The sequence below is a fragment of the Pristiophorus japonicus genome, unplaced genomic scaffold (genome assembly GCF_044704955.1).
Source record: "Pristiophorus japonicus isolate sPriJap1 unplaced genomic scaffold, sPriJap1.hap1 HAP1_SCAFFOLD_426, whole genome shotgun sequence".
In the NCBI taxonomy this organism is placed as follows: domain Eukaryota; kingdom Metazoa; phylum Chordata; class Chondrichthyes; family Pristiophoridae; genus Pristiophorus; species Pristiophorus japonicus.
The window spans coordinates 113358-133276 of NW_027254157.1; the positions used below are offsets into that span (position 1 = coordinate 113358).

Sequence of the window (19919 nt, forward strand, 5' to 3'; positions counted from 1 at the left end):
GATTATAATTCCCTGTTTTCCCTATCCCTCCTTTTTAAAAAAGTGGGGTTAAATTAGCGACCTTCCATTCCATGGGAACTGATCCAGAGTTCATGGAATGTTGGAAAATGTTGCAGAACTCACTCATTCACTCACCCACCCACTCACTCACTCACCCACCCACTCACCCACCCACTCACCAACTCACTCACCCACCAACTCACACTCATTCACTCACTCACCCACCCACTCACTCAAACTCATTCACTCACTCACCCACTCACCCACCCACTCACTCACTCACACACCCACTCACTCACTCACTAACTCACTCACCCACCCACTCACACCCATTCACTCACTTATCCACCCACCCACCCACCCACTCACTCACTCACTCACCCACTCACCCTCCCACTCACACCCATTCACTCACTCACTCACCCATTCACTCAAACTCACTCACTCACTCACCCACCCACTCACACCCATTCACTCACTCACCTACCCACTCACTTAAACTCACTTACTCACTCACCCACTCACCCACACACTCACACTCATTCTCTCACTCATCCACCCACCCACTCACTCACTCACTCACCCACTCACCCACCCACTCACCAACTCACTCACCCACCCACATACTCATTCACCAACCCACTTACTCACTCACTCACCCACCCACTCACTCTCACTCATTCACTCACTCCCACTCACTCACCCACCCACCCACTCACTCGCACCCACTCAATCACTCACTCTCCCACTCACTCACTCACTCACACCCACTCACTCATTCACTCACTCACCCACCCACTCAATCACCCACTCACTCATTCACTCACTCTCCCACTCACGCACACTCACTTCGATGTTGTGGAAGTCCAGAACACAGTCTAAGGATAAGGAGTAAGCCATTTAGGACTGAGATGAGGAGAAACTTCTTCACTCTGAGAGTTGTTGACCTGTGGAATTCCCTACCGCAGAGAGTTATTGATGCCAGTTCATTGGATATATTCAAGAGGGAGTTATATATGGCTAAAGGGGTCAAGGGGTGTGAAGAGAAAGCAGGAAAGGGGTACTGAGGTGAATGATCAGCCATGATCTTATTGAATGGTGGTGCAGGCTCGAAGGGCCGAAGGGTCTACTCCTGCACCTATTTTCTATGTTTCTATATTTCTAAGATAAAGGCTCATGGAGTTGGGGGTAATATGTTAGCATGGATAGAGGCTAGGGGAAGGACAGAAAACAGAGAGTCGGGATCAATGGGTCATGTTCAGTTTGGCAAGCAGTAAGAAGTGTGTTTGCCGTGTTTTCTGAAGAAATTCTAAACCAATATTATAGGTTATTGTTTGGAACATCCCATAACACAGACTGTGTGACATAATAAAGCTTTGGGGAGAACAGTTGATTAAATCAGTTTGTTTAACTGACTGTAACTAATATCTCTGATGGTCCCAGCGGCGGTTCCCCTTTGGTATAAGTATGAGCTCCTTTGACCGAATTTATACTTGTCATTAAGAGCCTGGTTGCCAGCGCTACATAGAATGCTCCCACACACAGAACATGAGCTACGCAGTCATCTTTCAGATAGAACGTATTTACTACCCTCTCCTTGCAGCCATTGGCATCACGGGTAAGGAAATGGAACCAGTTCCTGTGTAAATGGGTCGAACGGCTGTTGATGTTGTCCTTGTGCGATAATCCTCTATTTAATTGTATCAGTCCAGTGTCTGGTATTTTTCCATTTATTTAACCGCAATGTTTTATTGAAATTATGAACTGTGTTAAAATTTCGACCCAAAATCATGTCTCATTGTTGTTTTTCCTGCTGGAACGGACGTGTGCATTACATGGAGTATACATATTAGTCGGATTGTGAAAAAGTGTAATGTTTAGAAATGTATAGAATTATGAACATGACCTTTGTATTACCAGTTACAGCTAGTAAGAGGTTAGCACTCAAGGTCAGGAAATGCTCAGCTCAGCTCCGCTCCGCTTGGTCATGAATTACCGCAAGTTGCCAGTTTCTGGATCAGACACAGTATCGCTCTGGGCTGTTGGATGGTGAATTCAACACATTGATTCACAGCCGCCTGTGCCATTGACAGCTGCGGTTCAGCAGAAGCACTGTCGCTTCTGAGTCAGAAGTTCGTGGGACAAGTCCCACTCCAGTTAATTGAGCACAAAAACTATGCGGGCACTCCAAGTTCAGTACACCATCAGAAGTGCCGTCTTTCGAATGGATAGGAAGGTTAGCAGCATACTATTCTGTGAAGATTGATGTAAAGTTCTGATTTAATACCTCAGGCATGCCCTCCGCATCCGCAAAATAATCGCTTTTGGTCCATAATGGGTCCAGCCTTCCTCGAACTACTGTTTTACTATTTATATTCTTAATATTGTTTGTGGGGTCCCTTTTATGTTGGCCAACACATCCTGAGACTAAGCCCCCTATTCTATTTGCTTGTCTTACTACCTTTTTAAATAACTTTCTATATTCAGTTTGGTCCTCTGGTGTATTATGGACCTTATATTTGATATAAGCCTCCTTTTCCAATCTGCTGTCCAATTTTAATCTCTATATGTATCTTTGGTTGTCTTTCCTTCCACCCTCATGGGAATGTGTCTATTCTTTATAGGAACATAAGAATTAGGAGCAGGAGTAGGTCATATGCCCTTCGAGCCTGCTCCGCCGTTGACTAAGATCATGGCTGATCATTGACCTCAACTCCACTTTCCTGCCCGATCTCCATTTCCCTGGATTCCCCTCGAGCCCAAAAATCTATCGATCTCAGCATTGAATATATTCAGAGTCTCAGCATCCACAGCATTTTGGGGCACAGAATACCAAACATTCACAACCCTCTGGGTGAAGACATTTCTCCTCATCTCAGTCTTAAATGGCCAACCCCTTACCCTGAGACGGTGCCCCCAAGCCCTAGACTCACCAGACATGGGGAAACAGACTCTTAGCCTCAACCCTGTCAATTTCCTTCAGAATCTTATATCGTTATCCGAACCATAAACTCTTTGAAGGTCTCCCGTTGTTCAATTTCTGTTATTCCGACCATTTTTTTGATTCCAATCCATCTGTACAAAACCCATTTTCAACTTACTGAAGTCTACCCTCCTCCAGTTAATTAATTTTACGTTTGATTGTTCCTTGTCCTTTTCCATAACTGTTCTGAATAATATTATGATCACTGTTCTCCAAATGTTCTCGCACTGAATCATGTTCCACTGCCCCACTCCACAGAATTAGATCAGCACTGCTTCCTTTCTCATTGGGCTGAAACACACTGATCAACAAAGTTCTCTTGTACACATTTCAGGAATTCCTCCCGCTCTTTACCCTTTGCACTGTTACTATCCCATCTACATCAGGAGAACTGAGATCACCCATTATCACGACTCTGTAGTTCTTGCATGATTCTGCAATTTGCCTGAACATTTTCTCCTCTATCTCCTTCCCACTATCTGGTGGCCTATAGTACACACCAGTAGTGTAACAGCTTCTCTATTGTTACTTTATTCTAAATACATAGATTACGTTTTTGACCCCTCAATTACATCACCCCTCTCCAGTGCTACAGTAGTCTCTTTGGTCAATACTGCCAGCCACAGCCTTTCATTTTCTACCCTATCTTCTGTGAATATCTTGCAGCCAAGGCAATAAGTGGACAACCTCCCCCTCCTTGAGCCAGGTCTCCGTTATTGCCGCTATATATGAATCACATGGAGCAAGTTGTGCCCGCAGCTCAGTCGCCCTGTTTACCAGGTTCGGTGCATTAATGTGGATATCTGGCCTCTGCACATAAGTCGGATCCGAAACACCTTGAAACGTGAACCAGGTCCATGGGCACAAGCTGTTATTCTGCCCCGTGTCACCGAGAAACTGACCAGGATTGTTGTCACATGAGCACCTGTGACGCGCCTTGTGACGTTTTACTACGTCACAGGCGCTATATAAACACAAGTTGTTGTTGATTTCCTTCAATGTGAGAAACTGCTGTTTATCCTCTTCCAATCATAATCACTAACCACCTCCCATCACTCGGAGCCGGGCTGTATCGGGTGGACACACTCAGTATTCAGCCCGTCTGTCGCTCAGCAATCGCCCGCTCACCAGGAAGTCGGCGGAAACAGCCGTGGGTTCCCCAGAACACCACCGTCCGTCTCAAGGAGCGGATTTAGGTCAAATATGAAAGCCTTGTTCTACACTGCGCTAGAACTGCGACCCAACCGGGAAATCCCCCGAGTTGCAGGACTGGACGTTTGTGGGTGATGAACACCAAGGGGGAGGCGCAAACTCCGGGGTCTGTTGGATCTCAGCATCTCCGAGAGCAGGGAACTCAGACAAAGAGAGACAGGGAGCAGGGAACTCAAACAGAGAGAGGCAGAAGACGAGAGCAGGGAACTGAGACACAGAGACAGAGAGCAGGGAACTCAAACAGCGAGAGGCAGGGAGCAGGGAACTCAGACAGCGAGAGGCAGGGAGCAGGGAACTCAAACAGCGAGAGGCAGTGACCGAGGGTACCGGTATGCTGAGTTGAGGAGTTTGAAGTCGAACCAAAAAAGAGAATAAAATGCGGCTTGGAACATTGTGAGAAAGTTACTGATTGAACCTTTGTCCGTTATGTATTGATGCTTGGGGTCACTAGGCACCAGGGGGCGCCACTGTCGGAAGTCATTGGCCTGTACGCGCTTGTGCGCGGGACCTGGTATATAAGAGCAAGTACCATGTCATGTGTATGATTTGGGCGCGAATACAGTTGTACCAGGTTGACACCTGAGTGAGCAGTAACAAGTCTTTCGAGTTATTATATATGTAACATTTGTCGACGAGGTAACTTAAGAACCTTTGCATGCACAATGGGCACCATTGGAATTTTGGAGAGATTCGTGGATGGTGAGGATTGGACGGATATTATCGACCGCCTGGATCAATACTTTGTGGCCAACAAAATGGAGGAAGCTCGTGACACAGTTAGGCGCAGGGCAGTTTTCCTCACTATTTGTGGTCCAATAATTCATGGCCTTATAAAGAGTCTTTTCTCACCTCCACGTCCAACGGACAAAGACTACGAAGAGTTGTGCACTCTAGTGCGTAAACATCTCAAGCCAAAAGAGGGGATCATCATCTCACGCTATCGCTTCGACACACATGTTTGTGCTGAGGGCCAGGATGTGTTGGGATTCGTCGCCGACCTAAGATGTCTGGCTGAGCCGTGTATGTTCGGAAATGCATTGGAAGACATGCTGGGAGATTTCTTCATCACAGACATCAACCATGATGTGATCCTTCGACAATTATTGGCTGCAGAAACGCTGGATTTGAGCCCAGGCATGCATGGCGACTGAAGATAATTTAAGGCAGATATCATCGAGATTCGGAGCTCCATGGCAAGCACTGTAAACAAGAATGTGTCGTCGCCTGGAAGAGCAGTTTGTGGCAGGGCCTACTTGACTGCTTATGTGAAACCTGTAGCTGCTCAAAGTCCACCAACTGGTACGAATCCGATTTCACCCTGTTGGCATTGTGGGGGCAATCATCGGCCTCATCAGTGTTGGTTTAAAAAGTACATCTGTAACAGCTGTTCGAAAGTGGGCCATCTTCAGCGAATGTGCCCACAACTGAGCAAGGATGCTGCTGGTCATCACATTGGTGACAAAGGCCTGTCTAGTGCTGGCCCGGATATGCAATCCGAAATATCCGAGGAGGAAGTGTATGGTCTGTATTCGTTCCTGACAAAGAGCCAACCAATAATGGTTAATGTAAAGCTAAAAGGCGTGCCTGTATCAATGGAGCTGGACACGGGAGCGAGTCAGTCGATAATGAGCCAAAGAACATTCAACAAGCTGTGGGACACTGAGGCTGTGAAGCATAAGCTGAGTCCAGTCAATGCCAAGTTGGGTACTTACATTAAGGAACTCATACTGCTGATTGGCAGTGCAGTAATCAAGGTGTCGTATGATGGTGTGGTTCATAATTTACCATTATTGATCATCCCAGGCAATGGTCCAACACTGTTCGGCAGGAATTGGCTCAAAAAATCAAATGGGACTGGAATGATATAAATATATTGTCTTAGGTGGATGACACTTTGTGTGTTCAAGTGCTGAAGAAGTTTCCTTCTTTGCTTGAACTGGACTTTGGCAATTTTGCTGGTTTCACCTGGATTCTGATGCAAGACCGGTCTATCACAAAGCTCGGTCTCTTCCGTACATAATGAGGGAGAAGGTTGAAATTGAGCTTGACAGACTCCAATGTGAAGGGGTCATATCACCGACAGAATTTAATGAATGGGCCAGTCATTTGTTCCTGTGATAAAGAATGATGGCACTGTTAGGATCTGTGGAGACTATAAGGTTACGATCAACCAATTTTTGAAACATGATCAGTATCAACTACTGAAAGTTGATGACCTGTTCGCAATGCTAGCTGGTGGATAGTCGTTCACTAAACTGGATCTGATGTCGGCCTATATGACACAGGAGCTTGTTGACACTTCGAAGAAACTCACTTGCATCAACACCCATAAAGGACTGTTTGTCTACAAGAGGTGTCCTTTTGTAATCTGTTTGGCTGCTGCCATATTTCAGAGGAACATGAAGAGTCTACTGATGTCCGTTCCTAGAACCGTCGTGTTTCAAGATGACATTCTGGTCAAAGGTGGCAACACTGCTGAACATCTGAACAATCTTGAAAAAGTCCTACATCGTTTGGACAAAGTGGGACTCAGGATGAAACGATCAAAGTGTGTCTTCATGGCAACTGAAGTTGAATTCCTGGGGAGGATGATTGCTGCTGATGGTATCAGGCCCACCGATTCGAAAACCAAGGCCATCAAAATTGCACCCAGAACTCAGTATGTGATGAAGCTGTGTTCATTCCTTGGGCTACCCAACTACTTCAATAATGTTTTACCCGGATTAAGCACCTTACTAGAGCCACTGCACATGCTGCTCAGACAACTGGGTCTGGGGTGTATCTCAAGATAGAACTTTTGAGAAAGCTAAGAATCTGCTCTGTTCAAACAAACTGCTTGTTCACTGTGATCTGTGTAAGCGTCTTGTATTGGCCTGTGGTACTTCATCATATGGGGTTGGCTGTGTACTCATTCCAACAAACAAATGAGTCGGGTAAGCTACAACCTGTTGCATGTGTTTCGAGCAGTTTGTCAAAAACGGAAAGAGCTTACAGCATGGTAGAAAAATAAGCCTTGGCCTGTGTATATGGGGTCAAAAAGATGCATCAGTACCTGCCTGGTCTTCGTTTTGAAATTGAAATGGATCACAAGCCACTCATTTCATTGTTTACGGAAAACAAAAGTATCAATACCAATGCATCGTCCCATATTCAGACATTGTCTGCCTATGATTATGTCATTCGCCACAGACTGGGCACTGAGAATTGTGCCGATGCACTGAGTCATCTGCCTTTGCCCACACCAGATATGGAGATGCCTCAACCTGCAGATCTACTGCTAAGAATGGATGCTTTTGAGAGAGAAGGTACCCCTGTCACTGCTCAACAAGTTAAGACCAGCCATGACCTTATTTTATCGGTTGTGAAACGGTGTGTCCTCAGTGGTGATTGGTCTGCAATAACTATGGAGTTGTGTGATGAGATCAAACCTTACAACCGTCGCAAAGATGAACTGTCCATTCAGTCAGATTGTCTACTGTGGGGCAATCGTGTTGTTATGCCTAAGAAAGGAAGAGAAAAATTTGTAGGTGAACTAAGTAGCACTCATCCAGGCATTGTCATGATGAAAACCATTGCTAGGGCTAATTTTTGGTGGCCTGGAATTGACTCTGATCTGGAATCATGTGTGCATCATTGCAATGCCTGCATGCAGCTAAGTAAAGTACCAACAGAATTTCCGCTGAGTCTTTGGTCGTGGCCATCTAAACCATGGTCGAGGATACACATCAATTTTGCAGGCCCTTTCCTAGGAAATATGTTTTTTGTTGTAGTGAATGCACATTCAAAGTGGTTAGAGTGTATTATTATGTCATCCAGTATGTCTGCAGCTACTATTGAGAGCCTTGGTGTCATGTTTGCTACTCATGGTTTGCCTGACATTGTTGTGAGCGATAACAGATCATGCTTCACAAGTCTGGAGTTTCAGGAGTTCAGGAAACTCAATGGTATCAGACATATAAGGTCTGCTCTATTCATACCTGCTTCTAATGGTCAAGCAGAGCATGCAGTTCAAACGATCAAACAAAGCATGAAACACGTGACCCAGGGTTCATTGCAGACTCATTTGTCACGTATATTGCTTAGTTACAGGACAAGTTACCACACACTTACCGAGGTCTCCCTGCTGAACTACTGATGAAGTGAAGTCTCAAGAACAAGCTTTCTCTTGTCCATCCTGATTTGAATGATCGTGTTGAAAACAGACATCAAAATCAGCAATTATATCATGATCATGCTGCAATGTCATGTGACATCTTGGTCAACGATCCAGTTTATGTGCTGAATTATGGGCAAGGTCCAAAGTGGATCGCTGGTACTGTTACGGCCAAGGAGGGTAACAGAGTGTTTATTGTCGTGCTCAACAATGGGCATATATGCAAGAAACATATTGATCAGATAAAACTGCGGCACACAATGAATTGAAACCATTTGCGGAAAATGCAGTCAGTGACCAGCCAGCCAATGTTCCTTGATCATAAAACTCTGCTGTCACTACTGAATCTGGACTTTCAGTCTCTGACATGGTCATCACCACTCCCATCAGACCTCCAGTCATAACTGACTCAGAACGCTCGCCCAGAACTGGAGTTGAACTGAGACGATCAACTCAGGAGCAGAAAGCCCCAGACCATCTTAATTTGTAAAGATCTTGAAGGGGGATGTTGTTATGTATTGATGCTTGGGGTCACTAGACACCAGGGGGCGACACTGTCGGAGGTCATCGAGGTGTACGCGCATGTGCGCAGGCCCTGGTATATAAGAGTGAGTACCATGTCATGTGCACACTTTGGGCACGAATAAAGTTGAACCAGGTTTACACCTGAGTGAGTTTACAGCAACAGGTCTTTCGAGTTATTATATACATAATAGTCCTGCTGTTTAATCAACTCCAATTAAAATTTGGACTCTGCCGGAAACTGGAGTTATCGCCCCTGTGCTCCTCACCACTTCCCCTCTCCTCACTTCCTCCCTCTCCCCCCCTCATCACTCTCCCCTCCATCAGTTTTCCCTCCTTCACTCTCCTCTCTCCATCACTCTCCCCTCTCCATCACTCTCCCCTTCATCACTCCCCTCCATCAATCCCCCCTCCATCACTCTCCCCTCCATCTCTCTCCAGCTCCATCAATTTTCCCTCCATCACTCTCTTCTCCATCACTCTCCCCGCCATCACTCTCCCCTCCCCTTCCCCATCCCGTCACCTCCACATCCTCGTCCCTCACAGCATTCCTCTTCACCTCCCCTCCCCTCATCCTCCCTCTCCATCCAACTCTTCTTCCCCTCATCCTCTCATATTTCTCCCTCCCCCTGTATCTTCAATTGCATCCTGATCTACATTTTACCTTCAGGCTCCCTGCTTTGCAAAGTGCTTCTGGGTAGAAATCTATGTTTGCTGAATTTTATTTTCCTTTTTTACCCTCCGATATCCCGATTAATTCTTGATCGCGGTAAGGTACCACATGACAAGTTGTTGCACAAGATAAAGGCTCAGGGGGTAATATGTTAGCATGGATAGAGTATAGAGGAAGGACAGAAAACAAAGAGTTGGGATCAATGGCTCATGTTCAGTTTGGCAGGCTGTAGGAAGTGTGTTTGGATCTCAACTAATTTACAATATGTATCAATTACATAGATGAAGGCACGGAGTGTAATGTATCCAGGTTTGCTGACGATACACAGCTCGGTGGGACAGTAACTCTGAGGTGGATACAGAGCCTGCAAATGCATATATTCAGGGTAAGCGAGTGGACATTAAGTGGCAGACGGAGTATAATGTGGGGAACAGTGAGGTTATTCACATTAGTAGGAAGAATAGAAAAACTGAATATGTTTTAAATGGTGAGAAATTATTCAAAGTCGCTGTTCATAGAGATTAGGGTTTTAAATGGTTTATTGATCTGTTTGAAATGGATTGAACTGTCTGGTTGCATTATCCGCTCAGTGAACAATCTGATGCGTTATTCCAATTCCCTCAGTTTCTAATTTTCATATTTTAATGAGCTTTTTACCTGTATTGATTATTTAAACTAGCGGCGCAGGCTTGACTTTAAACAAGTTAATATTGTGGCAGGTGGGGAAGGGGCTTTTCTCACTTGGTATTTTGTTAAACTCAGACTTTTTGGAGAGTCTGGTTGTAACTTTCTGATTGTCCAATTTTTTACAGTTAACTTGGTGACAATTGTGATCCTGTCCCGAGGAAAGTGCGGCCTCTCCAAATGTATCGCTCGCTACCTGCTGGGAAAGGCAGCGGCCGATCTGTCACTGGTTATCATTGATGTGATACTGAAGCGAATGAATAGTATTTATTTCCCAATGAATTTCTTGTACATCACTCCGATATGTTCCCTCATTCTTGTCCTGTACATCGCAGCACGGGACTGCTCGGTTTGGTTCACAGTCGCTTTCACCTTCGATCGCTTTGTAACAATTTGTTGTCACAGGTTCACAGCGAAATATTGCACCGAGAGGACAGCCACTGTGGTTTTATCAGCCGTGTGGGCAGTGGCTTGTCGAAGGAGCCTTCCCTTTTACTTTTCATACCAGCCCTCCTTTATAACTGATGGTGTCGCGTGGTTCTGTGTCACAACTGATGACTATTACACTTCGACTTTTTGGAAGGCTTACGAGTATATCGATAGTATTATAACCCCTTTATTTCCCATATTCCTCATTCTGTCCTTCAATGCTCTAACCATCAGGCATATTATAGCGGCAAATAGAGTTCGCAAGAGGATCCGGAACACTGAGAATCAGAGAGACCCAGAGATGGAAAACAGGAGGAAGTCCATGGTTTTGTTGTTTGCCCTCTCTGGCAATTTCATTCTCTTCTGGATGACGTATGTTGTACGTTCCTTAATATGGGAATTGCAGAATTACGAATATACAGACAGACACTACAGTAATCCTGTCTACATCGCCCAACAAATGGGATTCATGCTTCGGCTCCTGAGCTGCTCCACAAACACGTGTATCTATGGCCTGAGTCTGACTAAGTTCAGAGAGGAGCTGAAGACAGGGCTGAAATATTTGGTTACACTCAATGGGAAATTATGTAACTTACCACCAGTTTTAAAACATTAAACTGGACGGAATTCGTTGACTGACAATTCCAGTTCATTTCCTATTCCACAAGTCTCTGTAGGCAGGCTGTCCTAGAATTGGGTCGTTCTTACTTACACGTTAATATGTAATCCTTGAAATAATAGGATTCAAAGTATTTATTGTTGATGTTCATAGGAACAAAGCATGTCATTATTATAGGCAATAATTAAGCATTCACATCACAGCAGCTCTTATGACAAAACCCTGCGAGTTCACCAGGGAATCCAAAACATGTTGCGGTTCCCAGATTGATTCGAATTCCAAACAATTTGGTCCAGCGCCCATTCTTTAGTTTGTTGTCTTCACCCTGGTATGTGGCAATTGACATGTTTCTACATGATGTAAGTCACGTTTATCATTCACTGACTTGCCGGTCCTGTCCCTGCAGCAAAGATCCGCGCCCGCTCCCTAACCTGACTCACACTCACTAATTTCACAGATCCAGGATATTTCTCAAGCAGCTGCTTCTTTAAGGCGGGAAGGACCAAAGCTAAAGATTATGTCGGTTCTGAGTCTGTGCAGTAACTCTACTTTAAATGTACTCACTCGCACCTGAAAAGGATGATGTATACACATGTTCCCAAATCAGAACGTGTTATCCACTATAGCTCTCTTGCTCGAATGTTTTCTAATTAGGTCCACTCTCCAAACTGACCGTTGCCCTCGACTGCATTCTGCAGTAATAAAATAAAGAGTGTTTGCCTTATGATTACAGGAAACCTGTGTATAATCTGATAAGATCCTGTGTTAAGTTGGTCAGTCGGCAGTCCTGCCACATCCAGTCGTGAATGGTGGTGGACCATTAAATAACTAACAGGAGGAGGAGCCTCCATGAATATCCCCATCCTCAATGATGGCGGAGCCTAGCACGGGTTGGGGTGGAGTGTAGACTGTTGCGGTGCAGGGGATGTCGCAGTTGTGTGGGACGGACTAGTTGGGCCGGACGCTCTTTACCTTTCTGCCATTGTTCATTGTTCATAGGTTTATATGTAACCTTCAGGGCTGCTGACCGAGGGATGTGCGACTCTTTGTCGGCCGGCACAGATAAAATGGGCCGAAATGGCCTCTTTCTGCACTATAGATTCCTATGTTTCTTTCTGTGCTACTGGCCAATTTGCTTTGTCCAATTAGTATGAAGGTTAAAATCGCCTATGCTTATTGCCATGCATTTTTTACAAACCTCCATTATTTCTTGATTTATGCTCAGTCCAACAATATAGCTACTGTCCGGGGACCTATAGACTACCCCATCAATGACTTTTCCCCCTTATTATTCCTTATCTCCAACCATACTGATTCAACATCTTGATCTTCTGAGCCAATATCGTTTCTCACTAATGCACTGATATCATCCTTTATTAACAGAGCGACCCCACTTCATTTTCCTTTCTGTCTGTCCCTTTGAATTGTCAAATACCCCTGAATAATTAGTTCCCAGTCCTGGTCACCTTGCAACCACGTCTCTATAATGGCTATCAGATCATACCCATTTGTATCTATTTGTGCCATCAGCTCATCTATTTTGTCACAAATGCTGCGTGCATTCAGATAAAGAGCTTTTAAATTTGTTTTTTTGCCATTTTTTCCTGCTTTGACCCCACTTTCTGATTCACCTCTATGTTTATACATTCTGTTCCTTTCTGTTATGCTCTGGTTTTCATTTCCCTCAGTGCTCCCCTGCACTATTGTCTTCTCCTTATTCTTTGAGTTTTTAAATTTGCGCTCACCTGAACGCCCCCCCACTAATTAGTTTAAAGCCCTCTCTACAGCCTTTGTTATTCAATTCACCAGGGCCCTCGTCCCAGCACTGTCCAAGTGGAGTCCGTGACAATGGAACAGCTCCCTCTTACTCCACTACTGGCGCCAATTTCCCACAAACCAAAACCCATTTTTTCCGCTTCATCTTACTCCCTATCTCTGTCGTCATCCAGGGAGCTCGGGCTGTGGTTTCCCCCTTGTGGGAATGTACCTTGAGTGTACCCAAACCACAGAATCATAGAATCATAGACACTTACAGCACGGAAGGAGGCCATTTCTGCTTCCGCATTCAGCTGCTTTATCCTACTGTTTCTACACTGAAAGCAAAATGCAGAAAATAATCAGCAAGTCAGGCAGCATTGGTAGAGAGTGAAACAGAGGTAACGTTTCGGAAACGTTGTCAGAACTGAACAATATTACAGATGAAATAGTTTTGAAGCAATTGCAGTGGCGGGGATAGGGGCAGGGGAGGAAAGAAGAAAGGGAAGGTGTGTGATCGGGTTGAAGCAGGAGGGATGGAACGAGAAAAGGGATGATGGTGCGAGGCAAAAGGGGTGGTAATGGGACAAGCAAAGGAACAAATGATGGGTCAGGAGGAGCTGGTAATGGGAACAGCACAATCAGTGCCAGCGCCTGCCGTCCGAAAAGCCAAGTGATTTCTGCTCAAAGATCTTTGTGTCCTTCTGCGCGTGCGAGCGTTGGACCCATGCCCTTTTCGCGCATGCGCAGTACGATATATGAGGCAGTCGAAAGCGAGGCGGAAGCAGGTTACCGAGCCTGAAGTTGCTGCTCGAGCCTGAGCCTGCGAGTAGGGCTTTTGGGTTATCTTTCTAAAATCAATGACTGCACTAAAGGAGCCCCCGGGACATCTGCCGAGAATATCGCTGCGATTTACTGCACCATTGGTGGACAAAATAGGCCATATCCTGCCAGCCAAGTCATTCTATCCGGCCCGCTGGATGTGGCAGAAATAGAACGCGAGCCGGAGCTCGAGCTGCACATTGGTATATCCACTTTCATCTCTCATGGGTCAGAGACAGACCCGAACTGCAGCCAATGTAAAACCGTTGTAATACTTCATTCAAATACATAATTCGCAAAAGCGATTCTTTCTGGCCCGATTTTGAAAGGATCCGTTCCTCGATTCTGGGCCCCAATGGTGGGCGTCCGTACCCAGAATGCAATGTGTACTAGAATATGCCCTATCCATGTTAGAGTGAGTCATGGCTGCTCATCTCCACAAATATTTCACCAAATGAAGTGACTGGCGCTGCATCTGTCCTCTCTCGGTACCCAGAGTATGACAGCAGGGGAGTTCTCACCTGGCGCCAATTGGGACGGCATTAGTAATCTTTGCAGAGGGACATAAGAACATAAGGAATAGAAGCAGGAGTCCCTCGAGCCGGCTCCGCCATTTAATAAGATCATGGCTGATCTGATCATGGACTCAGCTCCACTTCCCCGCCCGCTCCCCATAAACCTTCACTCGCTTATCGCTCCAAAATCTATTTCCACCTTAAATATATTCAATGACCCAGCCTCCACAGCTCTCTGGGGCAGAGAATTCCACAGATTTACAACCCTCTGAGAGAAGAAATTCCTCCTCATCTCAGTTTTAAATGGGCGGCCCCTTATTCTAAGATTATGCCCTCTAGTTCTAGTCTCCCCCATCAGTGAAAACATCCTCTCTGCATCCACCTTGTCAAGCCCCCTCATAATCTTATACATTTCGTTAAGATCACCTCTCATTCTTCTGAATTCCAATGAATAGAGGCCCAACCTTTCCTTATAAGTCAACCCCCTCATCTCCGGAATCAATCTAGTGAACCTTCTCTGAACTGCGACCAAAGCAAGTATATCCTTTCGTAAATATGGAAACCAAAACTGCACGCAGTATTCCAGGTGTGGCCTCACCAATACTCTGTTTAACTGTAACAAGACTTCCCTGCTTTTATACTCCATCCCCGTTGCAATAATGGCCAAGATTCCATTGGCCTTCCTGATCTCTTGCTGTACCTGCATACTAACTGTTATGTACATAAACCTGTAATTTTCATGTCTAACCACCATAGGGCTTATCCCCTGGAGTCCCAAAAGATCCCATAATCCCTTGGGAGCACCTGTATATAAGGAGGCCTCACAGACTGGAGAGGCCACCCTGAGATCTGTAATAAAGGACTACGGTCACACCCACTTTGAGCTTGCGGTGTCCAGTCTAACTCTTTATCGAAGACATAACAACTGGCAATAAGATACAGATAAGGAACCCCAATGCAACATTGCAGAGAACTGTGGGCATCCTGGAGAAATTTTAGGAGGGAGATTATTGCGAAACCTTCGTGGAGCGACTTGACCAATACTTCGTGGCCATTGAGCTGGAGGGAGAAGTGAACGCTGCCAAACGAAGGGCGATCCTCCTCACCGTTTGTGGGGCATCAACGTATGACCTCATGAAAAACCTGCTCACTCCAGCAAAACCCACAGTCAAGTCAGCTTCACAAATAGGACATCTGCCTTTGGTAGCGGATATTGATTCTGCAGCGAGAAACGATTGATAGTTACTTTGTAATCACCACAGATTCTGATGGTGCCATCTTCCTTGAGGATTGGAACAATCGGATTGGCCCACATATTGGCACGGGACCGACATCAGCAAGCTTTCCATGTTCCTCTGGAATATCGCCGCGGCCGATGGAATCCCAAACGGGCATCTGTTGTAAACGAAAAGACCTTTGTGAATGTTGATGCAGGTGAGGCCTTTCAAGGATTCCTCCAGCTCCTGTGTCATGTAGGCAGAGGTCAAGTTCAGCTTCATGAATGTTTTTCCTCCTGCCAGCGTCGCAAATAACACGTCTGCCTTTGGTAGCGGGTATTGATCCTGCAGCGAGAAACGATTGATAGTTACTTTGTAATCACCACAGATTCTGACGGTGCCATCTCCCTTGAGGACTGGAACAATCGGATTGGCCCACACATTGAATTCGATTGGTGAAATGGTGCCCGCTCGTTGCAGCCTGTCCAGCTCAATCTCCACCCTATCTCTCATCATGTACGGTACCGCTCTCACCTTGTGATGGATGGGTCGTGCTCCCAGAATCAAATAGATCTGCACTTTTGCTCCTTGGAACTTCCTGATGCCTGGTTCGAACAGCGAGGGGAACTTGCTTAGGCCCTGGGCACATGATGGACGAAAGCGCCCGGACACTGTCCCAGCTCCAGCGTATCTTTCCCAGCCAGCTCCTGCCAAACAGCATGGGGCCATCACCCAGTACCACCCAGAGTGGTAACACATGCACTGCTCCGTCGTCGGAGACCTTTACGGTAGCACTGCCAATTACGGGAATCAGTTCCTTTGTATATGTTCTAAGTTTGGTACGAATGGGAGTCAGGACAGGCCTTGAAGTCTAGTTGCACTACAACTTACCGAAAGTCTTTTTGCTCATTATGGACTGGCTTTGCTCATTATGGACATCGGGAGTCAATTTAATTCAACCTTCAGCATTATCGGGGGACACTTTGTAGTAAATGTGTGCATCCCATATACCTCTCCCTCTTCGGTCTGAGGTTCTGATTCATGATGATCCACCATGGATCTGTCCTCCTCTGCAACATAGAAACATAGGAAATAGGTGCAGGAGCAGGCCATTCAGTCCTTCGAGCCTGCATCACCGTTCAATAAGATCATGGCTGATCATTCACCTCAGTACCCCTTTCCCGCTTTCTCTCCATACCCCTTGATCACTTTAGCCATAAGGGCCATATCTAACTCCCTTTTGAACATATCCAATGAACTGGCATCAACAACTCTCTGCGGTAGGGAATTCCACAGGCTAACAACTCTCTGAGTGAAGAAGTTTCTCCCATCTCAGTCCTAAATGGCTTACCCCTTATCCTCAGATTCTGGACTTCCCCAACATTGGGAACATTCCTCCTGCATCTAATCTGTCCAGTCCCATCTAAGCCAGTGTCCAATGGTCAGGCAGAACGAGCAGTTCAAACAATCAAGCAGAGCTTGAAAAGGATAACTGAAGGCTCACTGAAGACTCGCTTATCCCGAGTCCTGCTTAGTCGCACGAGACCTCACTCGCTCACCGGGGTCCCTCGTGCTGAACTGCTCATGAAAAGGACACTTAAGACAAGGCTCTCTTTAGTCCACCCTGATCTACACGAACAGCTAGAGAGCAGGCGGCTTCAACAGACTACATATCATGATCGCGCAAATGTGTCACGTGAAATCGAAGTAAATGATCCTGTATGGACAAGGTCCCAAGTGGATTGCTGGCACTGTTTTGGCCAAAGAGGGGAGTAGGGTGTTTGTGGTCAAACTCGCAAATGGACTTACCTGCAGAAAACAAGTGGACCAAATCAAACTCAGATTTACGGACTATCCAGAACAACCCACAATAGACTCTGCCCTTTTTGACCCTCCACACACATAAGTGGCAACTGACCCAGCGGTTGACCACAAAGCAGAACCCATCACCCGCAGCAGCCCAGCAAGGCTCACCACCCCCAGCAGTCCGGCAAGGCCAGCTGCACAGCAGCCCAGCGAAGGCCCAACAAACGATTCACCAATGCCAGCATTTTCTCCGAGATGATTAACCAGAGAAAGGAAGGCCCCAGATCGACTCACATTGTAAATAGTTACACTATTGACTTTGGGGCGGGAAACATATGGAAACATAGAAAATAGGTGCAGGAGCACGTCATTCAGCCCTTCGAGCCTGCACCGCCATTCAATATGATCATGGCTGATCATGCAACTTCAGTACCCCACTCCTGCCTTCTCTCCATACAGGGGGGAGTGTTATGTATGTAAACCTATAATTACCATGTATAACCACCAGAGGGCTTATCCCCTGGAGTCCCAAGGGATCCCACAATCTCTTGGGAGCACGTGTATATAAGAAGGCCTCACAGGCTGCAGAGGCACTCAGAGATCTTTAATAAAGGACTACGATCACACCTACTTTGAGCTTGCAGTATTTAGTCTAACTCTTTATTCAAGACATAACACTAACCTTTTATGTTTCATGCACAAGTATCCTCAAGTCTCACTGTACTTTGCAATTTTTCTCCATTTAAATAATAACTTGCTCTTTGATTTTTTTCTGCCAAAGTGCGTGACCTCACACTTTTCAACATTATATTCCATCTGCCAAATTTTTGCCCACTCACTTAGCCTGTCTATGTCCTTTTGCAGATTTTTTGTGTCCTCCTCACACATTGCTTTTCCTCCCATCTTTGTATCATCAGCAAACTTGGCTACGTTACACTCGGTCCTTTCTTCCAAGTCGTTAATATAGATTGTAAATAGTTGGGGTCCCAGCACTGATCCCCGTGGCACCCCACTAGTTTCTGATTGCCAACCAGAGAATGAACCATTTATCGTGACTTTCTGTTTTCTGTTAGTTGGCTAATCCTGTATCCATGCTAATATATTACGCCCAACCCCGTGAACTTTTATCTTGTGCAGTAACCTTTTAGGTGGCACCTTGTCAAATGCCTTCTGGAAGTCCAAATACATCACATCCACTGGTTCCCCTTTATCCACCTTGTTCGTTACATCCTCAAATAATTCCAGAAAATTTGTCAAACGTGACTTCCCCTTCATAAATCCATGCTGACTCTGCCTGACCGAATTATGCTTTTCCCAATGTCCTGCTACTGCTTCTTTAATAATGGACTCCAACATTTTCCCAACCACGGATGTTAGGCTAACTGGTCTATAGTTTCCTGATTTTTGTCTGCCTCAATTTTTAAATAGGGGCATTACATTTGCAGTTTTCCAATTTGCTGGGACCTCCCCAGAATCCAGGGAATTTTGGTAAATTACAACCAATGCATTCACTATCCCTGCCGCTACTTCTCTTAAGACCCTAAGATGCAAGCCACCAGGTCCAGGGGATTTATCCGCTTTCAGTCCCATTATCTTACTGAGTACCACCTCCTTAGTGATTGTGATTGTGTTCAGTTCCTCCCCCCCTACAGCACCTTGACTATTCACTTTTGGGATATTGTTATTGTCCTCTACCGTAAAGACTGATACAAAATATTTGTTCAGAGTTTCTGCCATCTCCATGTTCCCCGATCTTGTCCTCTAAGGGACCAACATTTACTTTAGCCACTCTTTTCCTTTTTATATACTTATAGAAACTCTTGCTATCTGCTTTTATATTTTGTGCTAGTTTACTTTCATAGTCTATCTTCCCTTTCTTAATCATTTTTTTAGTCATTGTTTGCTGGCTTTTAAAAGCTTCCCAGTCTTCTGTCCCCCCACTAGTTTTGGCCACTTTGTATGCCCTTGTTTTTAATTGGATACCGCCCTTTGTTTCTTTAGTTAGTCACGGATGGCTATCTTTTCTCTTGCACTCTTTCCTCCTCACTGGAATATATTTTTCTTGAGAGTTGTGAAATATCTCCTAAAATGTACACCACTGTTCATCAACCATCCTACACTTTAATCTATTTTCCAGTCCACTTTAGCCAACTCTGCCCTCATACGTTCATAGTCTCCTTTATTTAAGCTCAGTATGCTGGTTTGAGATCCAACTTCCTCACTGTCCATCTGAATTTGAAATTCAGTTGTGCTATGATCACTCCTTCCATGGGAATCCTTTACTTGGAGATTGTTTATTAATCCTGTCTCATTGCACAGGACCAAATCTAAGATGGTTGGTTCCGTTACATACTGCTCAAGGAACCCATCCCTTATGCACTTCCTCAAGGCTACCCTGATCAATTTGATTTGTCCAATCAATATGGAGTTTAAAATCACCCATGATTATTGCTGTCCCCTTCTTACAAGCCCCCACTATTTCCTGGTTTATACTCCGACCAACAGAATTGCTACTGTGAGGGGGCCTAT

At 45.4% G+C, this 19919-nt stretch overlaps 1 protein-coding gene across 1 annotated transcript; it reads left to right on the forward strand.

The window, feature by feature from the left end:
- Nucleotides 1-1548: 1548 nt before the first annotated feature.
- On the forward strand, nucleotides 1549-11272 carry LOC139251246 (probable G-protein coupled receptor 139). Its single transcript, XM_070873217.1, has 2 exons — nucleotides 1549-1618; nucleotides 10356-11272. The coding sequence occupies exons 1-2, from the start codon at nucleotides 1549-1551 to the stop codon at nucleotides 11270-11272; spliced, it is 987 nt and encodes a 328-aa protein (XP_070729318.1).
- The last annotated feature ends 8647 nt before the right edge of the window (nucleotides 11273-19919 follow it).

What these genes read in the sequence shown, in the direction of transcription:
- LOC139251246 (XM_070873217.1), top strand. Translation starts at nt 1,549, where the DNA reads ATGAGCTACGCAGTCATCTTTCAGATAGAACGTATTTACTACCCTCTC. An exon ending in TGCAGCCATTGGCATCACGG is followed by an intron (nt 1,619 to 10,355) that starts GTAAGGAAATGG and finishes AATTTTTTACAG; the next exon opens with TTAACTTGGTGACAATTGTG.